The 17,303-nt window shown below is 38.6% G+C and overlaps 3 protein-coding genes across 5 annotated transcripts; 2 read left to right on the top strand and 1 right to left on the bottom strand.

Moving 5' to 3' along the window:
* Positions 1–5,923: 5,923 nt before the first annotated feature.
* Positions 5,924–9,616, bottom strand: LOC112184044 (thymidylate kinase). Of its 2 annotated transcripts, XM_024322341.2 has the most exons (8): positions 9,475–9,616; positions 9,196–9,254; positions 8,353–8,709; positions 7,401–7,512; positions 7,253–7,312; positions 6,669–6,773; positions 6,205–6,340; positions 5,924–6,120 (listed from the first exon to the last, which is right to left on the bottom strand). In XM_024322341.2, the coding sequence occupies exons 2-7, from the start codon at positions 9,231–9,233 to the stop codon at positions 6,224–6,226; spliced, it is 789 nt and encodes a 262-aa protein (XP_024178109.1). In that variant the 5' UTR covers positions 9,234–9,254; positions 9,475–9,616; the 3' UTR covers positions 5,924–6,120; positions 6,205–6,223. The 2 variants fall into 2 exon arrangements, with proteins under 2 accessions (XP_024178109.1, XP_024178108.1); XM_024322340.2 differs by having other exon boundaries at positions 5,924–6,340.
* Positions 9,617–10,585: 969 nt separating this feature from the next.
* LOC112189536 (transcription factor GTE8) lies at positions 10,586–15,533 on the top strand. Of its 2 annotated transcripts, XM_024328879.2 has the most exons (11): positions 10,586–10,889; positions 11,160–12,472; positions 12,560–12,608; positions 12,706–12,843; positions 13,126–13,184; positions 13,360–13,432; positions 14,263–14,343; positions 14,439–14,554; positions 14,645–14,711; positions 14,866–14,996; positions 15,084–15,533. In XM_024328879.2, the coding sequence occupies exons 2-11, from the start codon at positions 11,237–11,239 to the stop codon at positions 15,354–15,356; spliced, it is 2,223 nt and encodes a 740-aa protein (XP_024184647.1). In that variant the 5' UTR covers positions 10,586–10,889; positions 11,160–11,236; the 3' UTR covers positions 15,357–15,533. The 2 variants fall into 2 exon arrangements, with proteins under 2 accessions (XP_024184647.1, XP_024184648.1); XM_024328880.2 differs by lacking the exon at positions 15,084–15,533 and having other exon boundaries at positions 14,645–14,749.
* Positions 15,534–15,718: 185 nt separating this feature from the next.
* Positions 15,719–16,977, top strand: LOC112189538 (TLC domain-containing protein At5g14285). Its single transcript, XM_024328883.2, has one exon. The coding sequence runs from the start codon at positions 15,950–15,952 to the stop codon at positions 16,703–16,705; it is 756 nt and encodes a 251-aa protein (XP_024184651.1). The 5' UTR covers positions 15,719–15,949; the 3' UTR covers positions 16,706–16,977.
* The last annotated feature ends 326 nt before the right edge of the window (positions 16,978–17,303 follow it).

Genomic DNA, 17,303 nt, shown 5'->3' with positions numbered 1-17,303 from the left:
ATCATACCCAACCAGAACATCTTTATGATTAACATAAGCTTTCCAGAACAGTAAGCCATGCTTTGGAACAAAGACAGCATAATCTGGATACGGAATAACAAGAACAACTGCCTCCTGACATTTATACTAGACTTCAACCCAATTACCCATAAAACGGTTATAAATATGGAGGTAAGGTATACCCAGGTGTTGAGCTTCATTCATCATTGGTGGATATGGCATCTCCAGAATCTTAAAGCCCCCAGAATTTGCAAGCTCAAATCCATATACGGCATCTGTTGAAAACTCAAGACGATGGTCAGGTTGATCAACTTGTGATTCAATCGTTTGGGTAGTAATGTTGTAGATGTAAAACTTTAGGCCGATTGTGTCCAGAAAACAAACCAGCTCCAAGCACTGTCCCACTAACTCCATCAGATTCGAAAACAGTACAGGCGAGAGCTCTTCGACGGAAGTTTCAACCTTGGTACCGTATTTGGCTACGTACAGGATCTTTGGTGGCGCCATTGGGTTGCGGTGATGGATAAAGATTCGTTCTTCGTCGACTTGCAGGCTTCAATCCTAAACCAAGATACGCCTTTGCTCGGCAGTGAGATCGGCCACTTGCATTTGCATGGGGGTGGGTCGGTCTTGGGTGCGTTCATCTAGATGGGTACTAGATCTTTTGGTTCTGGGTTTGAAACTTGGGTTTGTGGAAATTGGGGGTTTTGAAAAACTGTGGAAATTGGAAAAAGATGCTTAGGAAAAAAAAAATAGATTAAGACATGAAGGGACAAAAATACCCTTCAAAATATGCCAGCCAGCAGCTTCCACAACGGGGCTAACGGCGCAAAGTACCAATTTTCGGTTGGGGTCAAAACTTCTGCCACCGTTCTGATATTTTCTAAATGTAAGGTACAAAAGTTTAGAATGGCTCAAATGTCAAGTATAGTACGGATGCTTTAAAAAAAAAAAAATCATTTAAGCGGGGATTGGGGTAACTTCCTGTCAAAAACGTCAACATAAGTGTTACAAAATAAATGAAAAATACATAAACAAGCGAAAATTACAAGATAAGGGGGTTTTTATAAGTTTTTTAATCAAAATCTAACAAAAGTGATCAAACAAATCTGAATCAATGTAGAAGTAGGTAAATCATAAATGGAGGAAGTAGAGATATAATTAACAACCATTAAAACAATAAGCAATTTAACAAATATAAATTTCGAATCAATCATGTGATAGAAAGAAATCAATCAAGAACAGAGATGAATGCATACAAAGTTCTTAATACTTTTCTTAATTAATTAACTAGATGAACGCACCATATTTAATCCTATTAAATATGCATTGCTATCATAGAACGCTACTCACTAACAAATGCACATATAATGCTTAAAGCTTTGTGAAAGTTTGATTAATTTAAGCAAAGCACACAAGTTGGAATGCCAATCGAACATGCAATACTCATTGTTGATTTAATTTAGTTCAAAAGTTTTCTACTTGTTAATTAAGATCTAGAAAGCTAGCATCTTAATCTAGAAACAATTATATGCTCATGATTCTAAATATGCATCTCTAGAACATAATACACATAAAAGATAGTTCGAAACACAAAATCAACAAACAATTCTTGACATGATGTTTCAAAATCCACGAAGTCTGGAGCCTTGAATGTCCTCAAGGAGTCATCAATAAGATCATACCCAACCAGAACATCTTTATGATTAACATAAGCTTTCCAGAACAGTAGGCCATGCTTTGGAACAAAGACAGCATGATATGGATACGGAATAACAAGAACAACTGCCTCCTGACATTTATACTAGACTTCAACCCAATTACCCACAAAACTGTTATACATATGGAGGTAAGGTATACCCAGGTGTTGAGCTTCATTCATCATTGGTGGATATGGCATATCCAGAATCTTAAAGCCCTCGGAATTTGCAAGCTCAAAGCCATATACGGCATCTATTGAAAACTCAAGACGATGGTCAGGTTGATCAATTTGTGGTTCAATCGTTTGGGTAGTAATGTTGTAGATGTAAAACTATTGGCCGATTGCGTCCAGAAAACAAACCAACTCCAAGCACTGTCCCACTAACTCCATCGGATTAGAAAACGGTATAGGTGAGAGCTCTTTGACGGACGTTTCAACCTGGGTACCGTATTTGGCTACAAACAGGATCTTTGGTGGCGCCATTGGGTTGCGGTGATGGATAAAGATCCATTCTTCGTCGACTTGTAGGCTTCGATCCTAAACCAAGATACGCCTTTGCTCGACAGTGAGATCGGCCACACGCATTTGCATGGGGGTGGGTTGGTCTTGGGTGCATTCATCAAGATGGGAACCAGATCTTTTGGTTCTGGGTCTGAAACTTGGGTTTGTGGAAATTGGGGGTTTTGAAAAACTGTGGAAATTGGAAAAAGATGCTTAGGAAAAAAAATTAGATTAAGACATGAAGGGACAAAAATACCCTTCAAAATATGTTAGCCGACAGCCTCCATAACGGGGCTAACGGCGCAAAGTACCAATTTTCGGTTGGGGTCAAAACTTCTGCCACCGTTTTGATATTTTCTAAATGTAAGGTACAAAAGTTTAGATTGGCTCAAATGTCAAGTATAGTACGGATGTTTTTTTTTTTTTTAATCATTTAACACACCCCCCCACTAAGTATCAATCTTTGGTCGGGGTCAAAACTTTGGGTGCTGTTCTAATATTTTCTAAATGTGAGGTACACAAGTTTAGAATGGCTCAAATGTCAAGTATAGTATGGATGATTTTTTTTTTATAATCATTTATCCCCCCTCCCCACACACATAGTACAAAAGTTTAGAATGGCTCAAATGTCAAGTATAATATGGATGATTTTCTCTTTTTAATCATTTATCACCCCACACACACACCAAGGGATTCTCTTTTTTTGGTCTGCATCATATTTGATTTCTCTGTCGTATATCTCAAGGCTCCATCTATTTTTCTATCAAACTTGCCTTCTTCAAGGGGGCGGGGGGCGGACTAGGCTTTATATACAGCCATCAAACTAGGGATGGCAAAAATCCCCATCGGGTAGGGTACCCATATGGTATTCGACCCTAATGGGGAGAAATTCGGGGAAAATTGGGTAACGGGGATGGGGATCCCCAGTATTTAAATTCTGAAATCGGGTACGGGGCGGGGATGGTATTTTGATCCCCATCCCCATACCCACCTAATAAGAATTATACGAAATACATATATATATATATATATATATATATGTTTATTGGTTAGAGCACCCACTACCTATGTACGAAGTCATGGGTTCGAGTCACCATGGGGGCAGGAGTGAAACCCTTTGATCCTCTTTTAAAAATTAAAAAAAAAAATATATATATATATATATATATATATGTTTATTTATTATATATATATTTTTGATATTATTTATAAATAAATATTTATGTAAACTTCATCTTTTTGTCAATATTTTAAATTCTGTTAATAATATGTAAAAAAAAAAAGATTCTTTTAATAAAAGATCTTTATCGACATGTTAATTTTCCTTGATTGAAATAAGAAATTTATTTTATTTTGATGTTCAATTTTAACTTCATATTTTACAATCCATAATTGTTTGTATAAATTTTTATATAATAAATTGGTAATATTGTTAATGGGGATTGGGGCGGGTATGGGGACCTAATCCCCATGGGGATGGGGACGGGGAATCCCCAGTATCTTATTACGGGGATTGGGGAGGGTATGGGGATGAAGAATGAAGTCGGGTTCCCCAATCCCCTTACCCTACCCTCCCCATTGCCATCCCTACATCAAACCTTGACTCTCCTAATTAACAACAATTCCAACTCAAATCGAAAACAAAAACAAACTAAGACAGAAAAAACGACAAAGTTCTAACTAGACCGGATTTCCGTCAGGAGTTCTTCTATGTTGGCTACCTTTTCTGCCCAGTATAAGGTGCTGCTGCAGCAGCGTTTCCGGGGCACCACATTTATTTTTCTCCTTTCTCAAGGACTTGTTTGCTCTACTCTTTTTTTTTTTTGCTTCGAACTTGGCTTCTTAATCTGGGGCGGACTAGGGTTATATATAAAGCTATCAAACCTTGACTAGATTTCCTAATTAACAAAGGACAACATTCCCAACCCAAAAGAACAATCCAAGTCTGTCTAGCTAATTCAACTCATATCAACTCAACTGAATGTGCGACTCAATCTCACAAATTTAACTGAATGTACTCGGTCCAAAGAAATAAAATAATAAATTAACAAATTAGGTAATTTTGTCATTACAAGTCTCATGGCATGCACACTCTAAATTTCAACAATCAAGAACTGCCTCAAATGAGCATGCATGACGTCATTCCAATGAGCATGACGTTTCTACAACTACAAAAGTTAAGAAATTTATGAGAAAAGCAAAACATGCAAATTGCAAATGTCATGACTATAGCACCAGGCGGAAAACCCACACAAACAACACACAGCGCAAACATCCCAGATACCCACTCCATTTGATTCTTTATGCACTCATCACAGAAAGAACCAATAAATCCTAAAATTCAACCCATTCTCCTCTATTCCCTTCAACTGCATGCAGCCACACTTTCTATTACTTCACACCGGTCAGAACAGACCAGCCTCCTTGCCGGTGCACTGGAGTTCTGGTTCTGTCTGTAAGTTTTCTTATAAATAATTAATCTGAAGCTAGCTCTGTCGACTATTAGCTCTAACTCTAGATCGGATCAAATATTTGGTACTATTTTCGCAATTACTTTGTTGTGGAATACATGTTGGTAGCTAGGTTGTTAATTGTGAATGATATTGCTTTAAGCTGTGATATATATATTTCCAACAAAACTCTTTCGTGGAATTTAACAAAGAAATCTTATTTCGTGGACTGCTAGTCAGCATGGTTTGACTTTCAGCTAGATTTGCAATCTCAATAAGTCCTTGAGAAAAATAAAATAAAAATGAGCTCATATATCACACTATTGGGATGAAGATGTTCTATTATTTGTTTGCAGCAAATGGCAACTGACAACCTATTGGGAATGAGAGGTGTAGGAAAGCCTGTTTGCTACACTTTGTGTCCACTCTATCACAGGCAGGCGCTATATGAGAATTTGGTGCCTCCGCAGCAACCACTGGGAATATATGTTATGAGCATGAGGCTGACGTCGGCCTCTGCCCATGTTATCCAATACCCGTACTAGATTTTTCCATGGTAGGACCGATGCTCGTAGACTACATATGGTTTTCTTATAAAAAGGGGACACTGTAATCAAGATAATGATGGTGCAAGACCCTGAATTGGCCACAGAACTGCACTCGATGAACATGCATGTACTCACATCTACATCAAGATCTGCAATGACATAACTTAGTTGTGATTCTTCCATGCACATTGGCAATTAATTTTCCATTACATTCATAATTCCACGGGAGACATGTAAGAGGCCAACAAACATTACATTCGCAAGTCTATTCCTACATGTAAATTCGGTTGAAAAATTCTATTTAGTTGTAAGGTCTTCGTATACTTTCTGTTGTTCTTGATTTTACCCTAGTGCATTTGCATTTAACTACAGACAATTACACCAAAATTCAAGCATATGCAAACTCCTGGCCTAGCAAATCATTACTCTTTCCACAACAAATTAAATTCAAGTCATAACTTTGGGTTTACATACGGCAAAGATTGTGATTCATCCTGCCATAAAATTTTATTCCAATCCTATATAACTTCATTTTATTTATTTATTTATTTATTTAAAAAACCCCACCCCATTCCCACCCTTGATGGGGCTCGAACTCTTGACCTCTTATATATGACTTCATTTTATTTCAATCCTATAGAACTTCAGCTTTCGCATTCATGTAAGTGTAGATGGTTAATACTTGAAATGAAACACAATAACCATTAAAATGTGTGGAATCATGACAGCGAATTGCAGAGTTGCCAAGGTTATATAATGTAATCATGCTCATTCATTACTGTCAAGCAGATGATACATAAACCATCAAGAGAACCAAGAAAAGAATTGAACTGACGACACTAGTCTTGAACTACAAGAGATTATAATATCCATTAGAATACCGCTACAAGTTTGTTCATACTCCGTGAGATCCTGAAATCTGCATAGGAAGAGGGAGATAACAAAGTGAGGGGAATTCCAACCTTGATTGGCACAAAGCCCATCTCTTCTCCTCTCACCTCACCATTTCAGAAGAAATAAAATTAACAGGACCAGAGACATGAGAGGGGTTTTCCTTCTTGGCATGTCTTTACACAATCCAATACTATCTCTTGCAACTGCTTCTCAACTTCCTCCATGGTTGAACAAGCATCTATGACCTGCATCAGGCCAAACGAATTTTAACAGCATCCAAGTAATTCAACTCACCCAGCAATACTATACTGCAAGAATGACGGTACAAACAAAAAGAATTTTATCACTGTTAAAGACCAGTTGTGTTTCATGCCCAAAAGTTTGAACAGCAAGTACAACAACCATCAATATGACTAATATAAAAAAAAAACTCAATGTAGTTTTAACTGCCCCTCATGAGGAACCAGATCACAGTCCCATTGGTGATCCAGGTGACACCCTCTAGATAGTATCACAACCAAAAGCAGATATCCAGGTTCTCTATGACAGTAAAGCAATAAAACAATAAACTACCTTCCAATTGGCACTGCAGAGGTCCTTATATCTTTGGCCAACTTTCTTCTGAAATTCAAGCTGCTCATATCTCTCACCTCCATAGCCCCCTCTTTCTGCAGCTTTCTGATAATTAGAATGCCATAGATCAGTTCAAAAACAATGGGGAGAACTACTAGGTACATCTAATTTGCAGGAACCTTATCATCAATGTGTATCTGCATGGCATAGGCTGCATAGCAACCTTGATAGTTCAACAATTATCATGAAGGGTATATATATCTCCATTGATAGCAACATAAATAGATCAGCATTTCTCATGAAGGGTATATATCCTTTATTTTGAGAAGTTATTCTTTGAGCAAATTTGATGTATGTAAACAAACTTCTGATGACGAGATGTCTGTGTGTCTCAGTAAGACATGTCAGGTTAGGTAACATACAATCAGGACACTTTTCTCACCTTAACAAGCTTAAAAGATAGTTATATCACTAGACTTTAAAAAATCACGTGACACACTAAAATACAAGTAAAAGAATTCTGGTTTAATCTTCCCATGTTTTTTCCCTACAGTTCACAATGAAACATTACACAGTTTACTTACCTCAGGTGGTATGTCAAGGTACAGAACAACATCTGGAGCCAACAACCCAATCTCAGGAGCCTACAAAAGAAAACCTCACTTTGTTCAGTATTAGATTTCGAAAATATACTTCTCTAGGAGAAACAACAAAAATCCAGCGTATCACCACCTTACACCATTCCATGTCCAGTCCTTTGGCGGATGAGAAAGCCACCCCAGAATAAGAATACCGGTCAACGACAAGAGTGGTTCCACTTTTCAATTTAGTTTCCATCAATGATCTGCATATAAATTAATAAATTATAGACTATTTAGTATAACAATCAATGCCCACCTCTTTCTTTATGCAAGAAAGAATTTTAGAAATATGAAGAATTCAAACTCTTATATTACTCAAATCAGTGATGAAACACATCACAAACCTATGATTTTGCTCATAATCTAATCCAGATCCAGTGGGAAGCACCACTCCTAAAGGGAAACAGGTTACAGGATGGAAAGCCAAAGTTAGGAAATATGATACTCGGCTTTATTCCAGTACATTCCCTCTTCCCTTTCACCTCGGAAGGGGAACTTCCAGACGTATGAATAGTGAAAATATTGGTTTCATCATTTTAGATTTTAGGGACCCGGGAAGTTCAGACTCAGAACACCTCAAATTTGCATCATTTTAAGTTTGAAGTACACATGCACCATGAGCTGGAAATATGCACTTGGACACCCATGAACCCCAAGAATCTTGTAAAACCCTACAGGTACAAGAAATTCACTTGGGCCAACCAGACAACTGCACTAACTGATTTACTGCTTACATATGCACTTCTTATCTCCTTGACATACCTTACCAATCAGCATGTTATGTTGGTTACTCAAAACAGCTAAATACAAAGTATTAAAGATTAGGTTCCGACCAACATTAAAGCTCTCAATAATTAGGTCACTGCACTAGAATGTCATGCAATTCAATGAGCCAAAAGACAATCACTGTGCATTCCACTGGTATTGTGTTTTTATTCTGAACAAGAGATATCAATTACTAGCAGAAGCAACATTCACAAATGGAGCAACTTCTCTATCATATAAATAGAAACCCACAAGGCAAAGTATAGCATAACACCAACCTCTTCTCCCACCGGTTGGCACTGAAGAGAAGATGGATAGTACGATCATCCAGTTGTGATTTGTTCGAAAGATAAGAAGATATCATTTGCCCAACACTTGTAGTCCTGTCAGGATACCTCCATAATTCCGTTGAATACCCTAAACTTTCTAAGTGTTTTACTAGTCTGGTAGACTGTGTAGTCTTCCCACAACGATCCAAGCCTTCCAAAACAACCAATGCACCTCTTGAATCCTCCTTGCCTCTTAGGCTACAGTTGTGACTATTATCTGCCATTTGAATCCGCCTAACAAAAACCTTTTGGGGCAACTTGAAAGAAAAATTCGATGATCTTCGCAGTGGTCTTGCTCCAAAATTCCTGGAGAAACAAAAGCAGTCTATCATAGAAGCTCTTAACAGTAAGCCAATCTAGACTATTTCTCTAACATACAAGGCATTCTAAAATCCATTTATCCTGATGAATCCACAAAGTTTAAAATTTCAAATTTTCCAAAAATGGATTCTCGGAAATGAAAAATAAATTGGGTTTTTTCCTTATCTAAACAACAACCAAAAAGCACACTAATCTCATTTCTTCTCCTTGCTTTCTCAGAAATCCAAACACAAAGTTTAAAGTTTCAAGGCTTCCGAAAATGGATTCTGGGAAGCGAAAAAAGTAAACCCTTTTAGCTTAAATGGGTTTTTTTTTCATATCGAAACAAACACTAAAAAGCACAATAATCTCATTCCAATCTCTCATTCTTCTCCTTACTTTCTCAACAAATCCAAAAACTGACATAAACAAAATGCTTAAGCTAAAGAAGCCAAAAAGCTGGTAACAAAAGCAAGAGTTGATGATTCTTACAAAGCCTTGCAAACTGTGAGATAAGAAGCATGGCTCATGTCCCTCACAACCTATATAATCTGATAACCAGACCAATACAAAATCATAAACACAAACTCTTTTGATGATTGTAAGCTACAAAACTGGTAAAGTTCATCGATTTTCAGAGAAAAATGTAATCTTTTTACTGAAGCGAATTTGGGTTTTTTTTTTTTGACTTTCAGAAACCAAGTAGAGTGCTCTGTGGAATCAAATTGTTGAAGCAAATTCTTAGTGATGAAGAGAGAGAGAGAAAGTCACCTCAGGATGATTACGTCGTGGAGAATTGAAGTTGTGTAAGAGTGATCTGATGATCTCACCGGCCGGTGAGGAAGAAGCTGCGGCGGATGAGTTAACAGGACGGCTAGATTGCTAGAGAACAAGTGACGGCGGGAGGGAGGCAAAGGCTTTGAAGTAACAAATTTACTGTAAATTTTTATTTATTTATTTATTTTTTTTCTAGTAATCCTCTCAAACCAAAATAAAAATTAAATGAAAACCCTTTTTTTTTTCTTTATATTTTCTTTACATATTTAAAGGGGAGACAAATATTTTAGTTTAGTTTTACTTTTAGGTTTTTTTTTTCTTGCACAAATGAGAAAGCTTAACTTGGGATTAATCATTAATGTCATTGTCTAGGGGTGAAAAAAACAGAGTTGTCATGGACGGAATGAAAAATAATGAGTTGTGAAACAAGTAGTTCTATTGTTACTAAGAGCAAGTTCACCCGTTGGGTCAGTAGGTCACCTACTATTCACTGTTTTTTAGTGTATATTTTCATTCTCTGGATCACGAAATACACTGTGCTAGTGACCCAGGGCACGAAATACACTGTGCAGGTCACCATGGTGACCCAAAACACTGTACAAGGTGACCTAGGACAAGAAATACACTGTGCCCTTGACCCAGAGGGTGAAATTAACACTAAAAAGTAGTGAATAGTGGGTGACCTGGTGACTCAACGGGTGAACTTGCTCTAATGTTTTTCCTTTCTATTTTGAACATATTAATATACAGTACATAATCCGATGATAATAGAATTGTTAATTGATCGTTTAGTATTAAATTTGAGTTACATAAAAATCTTAAATAGGTCAGAATATACCTTCTTTTGAATTTATTAGGTCATAATGATGAGATCATGTTAGGTGTGAATTACGTCAAAGTATTAAACTCTGACGAATATGCAAACGGGATATTAGCAAATTATCAAACTCAACCCATAAATAAATAGGGCCTATATAGGAGTCGGTCCATTTTAAGCCTCATCTAGCGGCTGACAAGTGGCGACCAAATATATGTCGGTTATCCAACGGTTGACATCCATTAGACCCATATTTAAAAGCGAGTCTCTTGTTTTTAATTTTCTCACCAGCCTTTTTATTTTTCGTTTCAAAAACAAGAGGGGGACTTTATTAGAGAGCCAAAGTGCAAGGACGCCTCATTTTTCAAGTCGCCGTCTTCCGAATCCGGGCGGTTCGGGTCGTGATCCGGTTACTCTCAATCGGAGTTTCTCTAGGGCTTGTGTCACTCTTCTTCTCTCTACTCCAACCTTGCTCCCGCCTCTCTTGTTTGTTTCTCTGAAGCTCTCTGGAGCTTGAGACGAAGAAGAAGGCGAGCTTTTGATCGCAAGGATGGGTCTTGAACTCAATTGGGCAACTGAGGATTAGCAACTGGTAAGTGTTTTAGGGTTTTGGGTCGGTTTCAATTTTGGAGTATTTAGGTTTCTGTGTCTTCAATTTTGAAGAGTTGGTTGCCGCTCAAAGGCTAGGGTTTCAATTTGGGATTGTAAAGATGGAGCTTTTGAACTTAGCCTAGAGTTAACTGCGGAGATGAAGAAATTCATGTGCTTTTGATCATTGTATGTTTCGATTTTAGATAACATGTTTTAGCTGTTTCGAATTTCGACTAATTCTGTTTTGTGATTTGATGCTTAATCTGTTCAGAAATCACTGATCAAAATCACACACCGCAAATCACCATTGTGAAGAGAAGTGGTGGTATTGGAGAGGTTTGTTTAGATATGGCAAAGACGAAGAGGAACAGGAACGCTGGAGGGGGAGGGTATTGCGGTGGTGTTTTTGAGCCGGCGGGTGGATATGAGTGCTCGGGTAGCTCAGGAAGAATCGACACAGAAGTAACAGTCTCAGAGGGGTCGAGTGCTCCGAAAAGGAAGTGTATTAGTTTGAATTCTAATAATCGCGACAGTTTCAGAGTGCCCACGCAAGTTCTCCCCTTGTCAAGGATGTTGTTGTCAGAAAGGAAGGCTTTGATGAACAGGTTGAGGACGGAGCTTGAACAGATTCAGGTACTTAAGAAGAGAGTTGAAACACATAGAAGCAATGGTGTTGCAGTGTCGTCTTCTAGTGATATCCTCAGCTGTAGCAATGGACCAAATGGGCTGCATGTGGAAAATTTGCAAAAGTTGTCAGCTTTGTCTTCTGGACAGAGGAAAAAATCGTATCCAGTGGCTAAGAAAGTGCATGAGTTGAATCCCGGCAATTCTGGTAGGTTCAAGTCGGTCGGTCAGGCTTCAAAACCTAGCACTGCAAGTGTAATGTTGATGAACCAATGTGAGAAGGTATTGCGACGGGTAATGACCCAAAAATTTGCACATCCATTTAATAAACCTGTTGATATAGTGGAGTTAAAGATTCCAGATTACTTTACTATTATCAAGTATCCAATGGATTTGGGTACAATAAAGAAAAAGCTAACTTCAGGATCTTATTCAAGCCCGTTGGAGTTTGCTGCTGATGTCAGGCTTACTTTTAGCAATGCTATGACCTACAATCCACCAGACAATAATGTACATATATGGGCTGATGATCTTAGTAAATATTTTGAACTCTGGTGGAAACCCATTGAGAAGAAACTTCCAAAGGCGGATCCACCAGCTAAATCTGCTCCTCATGAAGACATGGAAATTGCCAAGCCAATCCTCCCCTCAAGAAAGAGGACAATCACTTCAATGCAAAATGAAGTAAAGTCTGAGCCTGCTAAGCGGGTAATGTCAATGGAGGAGAAGCACACTCTGACAAGAGATTTGGGGTCTTTGCCACCAGAAGAAATTCCTTCAAACATCATTGATTTCTTGAGGGAACATAGTTCAAATGGAAAGGAGAATCCAGAAGATGAGATTATGATTGACATCTATGCCCTCAGTGATGATACCTTGTTTACACTTCGGAAACTCTTAGATGAGTATGCACAAGAGAAAGAAAAGATTCATGTGAGGGCAGAGCCTTGTTCAATGGAGGTATTACCTTGACCTCACTTTATTCTTGGATTCAAAGTAGATTGATATATGCATAATAGACACTTTGTTTTCAATTATTTATTGCAGCTTTTGAATGATTCAGGGTTGAGCAATTCATCCATGCAGCCATGTGAAGGTCAGATTCTTCTTCATTTGCTTCTCTATTTGAAATTCTAATTTTAGCTTATATGAGACCTTATTCTTTTCCCCTCCTAACATATGTGCATCTGTAGGGAATGACCTCGCTGACGCTGAGGAGGATGTTGATATTGGTGGAAATGAGCCCCCTGTCACAAGCTATCCTCCTGTTGAGATAGAAAAGGATACAGGCCATAGAAGCAGTAAAAACATAAGCCCAAGCAGCTCCAATGGTAATTGAATTGGTCGTGCTGTGGTCTTTCTTTTCTTAGATTTCTTATAGGAACTGTTCTTCACTACCTTTTTTTTTTTTTTCCTTTGGCTTTCTTTGTTTTGGTATTCATCTCCATTTCTTTAGCTGGAGTAGGGCTTCGAGGAGCAACTTTTTATGTCTAATTTTTGTACCGAAATAACATAATGTTTAGAACAGAAGGAGAGTGCTTTATGCTTGCAAAGAGTAATCTGAACATAAAGTTAGAATACTGAATAGTTTCTACGATCTGTATGCTTCACAGAGTCAGATTCAAGCAGTTCCGAGAGTGACAGTGATGATGATTCTAAGGTCTCAAGTCCAGTAAGTGCATAAAGTCTGACAATTTTTTTAATTACCTCAAATCTAGATCATGTACCTTTTATGGGCTACGGGGTTGATGAACTATCATGCTCTGTTGCTCTGCTTTTAAGTTTTTGTGGTACAGTGGTGTATGGTAGGTAGTTTGACTGGCATTGCAATTTAAATTCTTCTTCAGGTACTACAACCCTTCAGTTCTGAAACTCAAGCAGATGAAAAGACAACAGTTGGAAATCCCCTTGAAGGAACTCGTGAGTGTTTCTCCTTTGATCTCTAGGTGTCATGTAAAATTTTTTGATACTTAGTTCTTGTAAATTAGAGACACAAGGTTGGCTACAATTCTGTACCTAAATATGGCACACTAAAGTGAATCCTTTGAAAATGTTGTGGGCAGGGTACACTTGTTCTGCAGTATAATTAACCTTGTAACTTCTCTCGAGTCAAATACAGAGGCCATAAACCACACCATTTGTGGTAAAATTGGTTTTAATATCACAATAATTGTGATCGTACTTAGTGATCGAGTACTCTTGTTCATCCTCTTGCTCTTAATCACTTTGACGGATCTCATTATGACATTAGTTTATCATCTAAAATTGAACTTTACATTTTTTTCTTTACCAATGGCCCTTTACCTTATGCAGTTCTTTGTAAGAAAACATTAAGACCTTTCTTGATAGAGAACAGCGAGAGCAAGGATTACTGTAACTTGTAGATTCCCAAAGGAAATAGGAATAGAAGGAAAAGGAAGTTAATTTTGTTGAAACTATAGGAGTCTGCCTCTCTCATGGCTATAAAATTAAAGCTTAGAAGTCTAAAGCACTAGATAGTAATAGTATTAGTAAAATTGGAGAATTATAATAACAAGGGATGAAGTGCCTTTTTGGTGTGGAATAGAGATGAAATTATCAAAAAGAGCATATTATTTTTTAGTTCTTGTTGGATGAATGATATTTGACTGTCTTTGATGATGTGGTATGCCTATTGGAAACTGTCAGGATCATTTAATCATTTAGCTTTGATGAAAAATATTCTTCATTGGTTCTCACTAAATAACGGATTTGACAATCCATGCTTACAGAGTCTGACAGTGGGTTGGATCAAGTTGATCAAACTTCCCAGCCAAAGCCAAGTTCAGTTGAATCAGATAGCCGTCAGGATGGTAAGTGGAAGAGTTTAACCAGTTAAAAAGGCAAAACAATTAGGCTGTTGTTTATGTGGTAGCATCTTATTGCTGATCTCTCAAAAAAAATTTAGGGGACAGTGCTCCCACAGAGAGGCCAGTCTCCCCTGATAAGCAGCATAGAGCCGCTCTGTTGAAGCATCGTTTTGCTGATACCATTTTAAGAGCTCAAGAGAAAACCTTTATTCAGGTGGGATTCAAAGTTTGGCTAGTTTTATGGTAATTAGTTTCGCATATACATTTTGTTGTGGATGTGATAATTTTATCTGGCTGATATCAGGGTGACAAAGGGGATCCTGAGAAATTGCGACGGCAGAGGGAGGAACTTGAACTGCAACAGAAGAAAGGTTGTGGCCTTTGCATTTAAGTTATACTACACTTCTGTGTATGGTTTTGATCAATTCCTTTGGTTATACTCTTAAAACCACTCCTGATTTACTGAACTGAAATTGTATATTAACAAAGTTAGCTTATTAATTTTATTTGCCAAAATATGTGCAGAAAAGGCCCGGTTGCAAGCAGAAGCCAAAGCTGCTGAGGAGGCTAGAAGAAAAAAAGAAGCAGAAGCTGTAGCCGAGGCTAAACGGAAGAGGGAGCTTGAGAGAGAAGCAGCAAGACAGGCTTTGCTGCAGGTAAATCTTCACATCCCCATGTTTGCACAAGTGCAACTACTTAATTTATGTAAATTGTTATTTGAGCATCTTATGGCGTATGTGCAGATGGAGAAGACTGTTGAAATCAATGACTCTCGGTTCCTTCAAGATCTGGAAATGCAAATGCTTACAGCTCCCATGGAGCAGTTACCAGTTTCGGTAGATGAAACAAGCCCAGATCATTCAGAGGATGGTTTAGGAGGTTTCAACTTCCGGGGCAGTAACCCCTTGGAACAACTGGGCTTGTACATGAAAAAGGATCAAGATGATGAGGAAGAAGAAGGTGATCTTGTCGTTCCAAATCCTGTTGAGGATATAGAGGAGGGAGAAATTGATTAAGTAAATGCTTCTTTTCTTTTCTTTTGCTCAACTTCTGCTCTTGTATTTATGAACAAATCAAGAAGTAAAACATAGAATTTTTTTTTGGGACGAAAACGATACCAAAAAATGTCTATGCAATTTTGGTAGTGAATTGGTAATCCCAGTCAAGTTGATTTAACTGGCAAAATTACTCTCCTTCACCTCCAACTGTTTCATCTTCTCTAAACTCTGCAACGCTCACGTTGCTCCGAAAAGTTGCCGCTCATCATCTTCCGCCGTTCTCTGATGCTTAATGTTAATATGGCAGAATAACTCAAAAGATGAAGAAAAGTATCGTTAATTTCTTCATGCTCATTCCAAGTATAGAAAAGGATCCCATGATCCTGAACCGATCTTACGTCCCGAACTACCCACGGTTAAAAAAAAAAAGTAAATTTTTTTTTTTTACCATGAATGGTTTGGTTAGTCAAGATAGTGATACTGTGACATCGGAACAGTCCTTTGAGTTTCAAAACCAAGAGATATATATATAAACTGTGTCACTCATTTCAGAGTTCAAACAGAGTCAAGAGACTCTTCTTCTTCTTGTTCTTGTTCTTCTAGGGTTTGCAATGGGAACGCAGCAAAGCCCAATTCTTTCTTCCCTCCCACCCCTCCCAATCCTCTTCTCCTTCTTCTTGACCGTCTACCTCATCGCATACTTCCTCGTCTTCCGCTCCTGGAGCCCCAAGATCCGACCCGAAGCCTCCAGCTGCCTCATCTCCCTCGCCCACGGCACCCCCGCCGTCTTCTTCTCCTCCTTCGCCATTCTCTCCGATCCCTCCACCGGCTTCGCCGCCCCCAACACGCGCCTCCAGAACTCCGTCCTCGATTTCAGCGTCGCCTATTTCCTCATGGATCTTCTCCACTACCTCCTCTTCTTCCCCGGCGACGTCCTCTTCATCGGCCACCACCTCGCCACGCTCTTCGTCTTCCTCACCTGCCGCTACGTCGCCTCCCGCGGCGCCTTCGCCGTCCTCACGCTCCTCATCCTCGCCGAGGTCACCAGCCTCTGCCAGAACGTCTGGACGCTCGCCAACGCGCGCCGGAGGGACGTGGAGTTCGCCGCCAAGGTGTACGATTTTCTGTCTCCTCCGTTTTATGTTCTCTATTCGATTGTGAGGGGCTTTGTTGGCCCTTGTTTCGTGTATAGAATGTGTGCTTTCTACGCTAGCGGCGCCGCCGAGGGCTTGATTCCCCGGTGGGTTTGGGTTTCGTGGATTGTGGTGGTAATGTCTGCTATTTCTGTTAGCATTATGTGGATTTCGAATCTTTGGGTGGAGTTGTATAGAGATAGGAGTGGCAAGTTGGAAAAGAAAGTTACATAGAATATTTCATGTTGATTTAGACGGAACATTTTGCAAACTTGGTGTCATGTTTTTTTTTATCTCAAGCTTAATAACAATGTGGCTTGATTTAGCGTAGCGATTTGCAACAAGTAGCTCTGTTTCGTTGATGTCTTTCGTCAATTTTATGTTTCGATGATGTAGATTAGTGTAAATGATGACTACAAGCAATGCTGGTCGAATGGTTTAATCATGATCACAGAACAGATTCAATGCAGTTTTTTTAATGCATACGTTTTTTGTTTTTGATGCTATCTTTGTTGTTGTACTTTCAAAATTGGAAAGGGAGCCTTCTTTAGTCTTTGTTGTTCGGAATGCTGGTTAGGTTTGACGATCAGAAGGGTTTCTGAATTATGAGGATGAAATGAATAAATTGATCTAGTTGAAATCAGACCACCTACCAAATTTGTGGCACAGGGTTTTGTTATTTTTCTTATGAAGTTGTTGACTTGCAGTGTAGGTTAAAGCATGGAAATCCAAATTTGAGTGGTTGCTTTTCTTTTTTCTGCAATATCTTGTTCCTCACTTTTCCACTCTGCTTAGGTAGGTAATCATTTAAATTAGTGCCCTGTCGCTGTCA

Source organism: Rosa chinensis, chromosome 2, assembly GCF_002994745.2.
Source record: "Rosa chinensis cultivar Old Blush chromosome 2, RchiOBHm-V2, whole genome shotgun sequence".
Taxonomy (NCBI): Eukaryota; Viridiplantae; Streptophyta; class Magnoliopsida; order Rosales; family Rosaceae; genus Rosa; species Rosa chinensis.
This window is presented reverse-complemented; position numbering and strand designations above follow the sequence as displayed.

Excerpts from the sequence above, each read along its gene's own strand:
- LOC112189538 (XM_024328883.2), top strand. The coding sequence starts at position 15,950 with ATGGGAACGCAGCAAAGCCCAATTCTTTCTTCCCTCCCACCCCTCCCA.
- LOC112189536 (XM_024328879.2), top strand. The coding sequence starts at position 11,237 with ATGGCAAAGACGAAGAGGAACAGGAACGCTGGAGGGGGAGGGTATTGC. Across the intron at positions 12,609-12,705 it reads ATCCATGCAGCCATGTGAAG|GGAATGACCTCGCTGACGCT; the intron begins GTCAGATTCTTC and ends GTGCATCTGTAG. Across the intron at positions 14,555-14,644 it reads AAGAGAAAACCTTTATTCAG|GGTGACAAAGGGGATCCTGA; the intron begins GTGGGATTCAAA and ends GGCTGATATCAG.
- LOC112184044 (XM_024322340.2), bottom strand. The coding sequence starts at position 9,233 with ATGAGCCATGCTTCTTATCTCACAGTTTGCAAGGCTTT. Across the intron at positions 6,774-7,252 it reads ACCTTGACATACCACCTGAG|AAAGCTGCAGAAAGAGGGGG; the intron begins GTAAGTAAACTG and ends TCTAATTATCAG. Across the intron at positions 6,341-6,668 it reads TCTGCAGTGCCAATTGGAAG|GTCATAGATGCTTGTTCAAC; the intron begins GTAGTTTATTGT and ends GGCCTGATGCAG.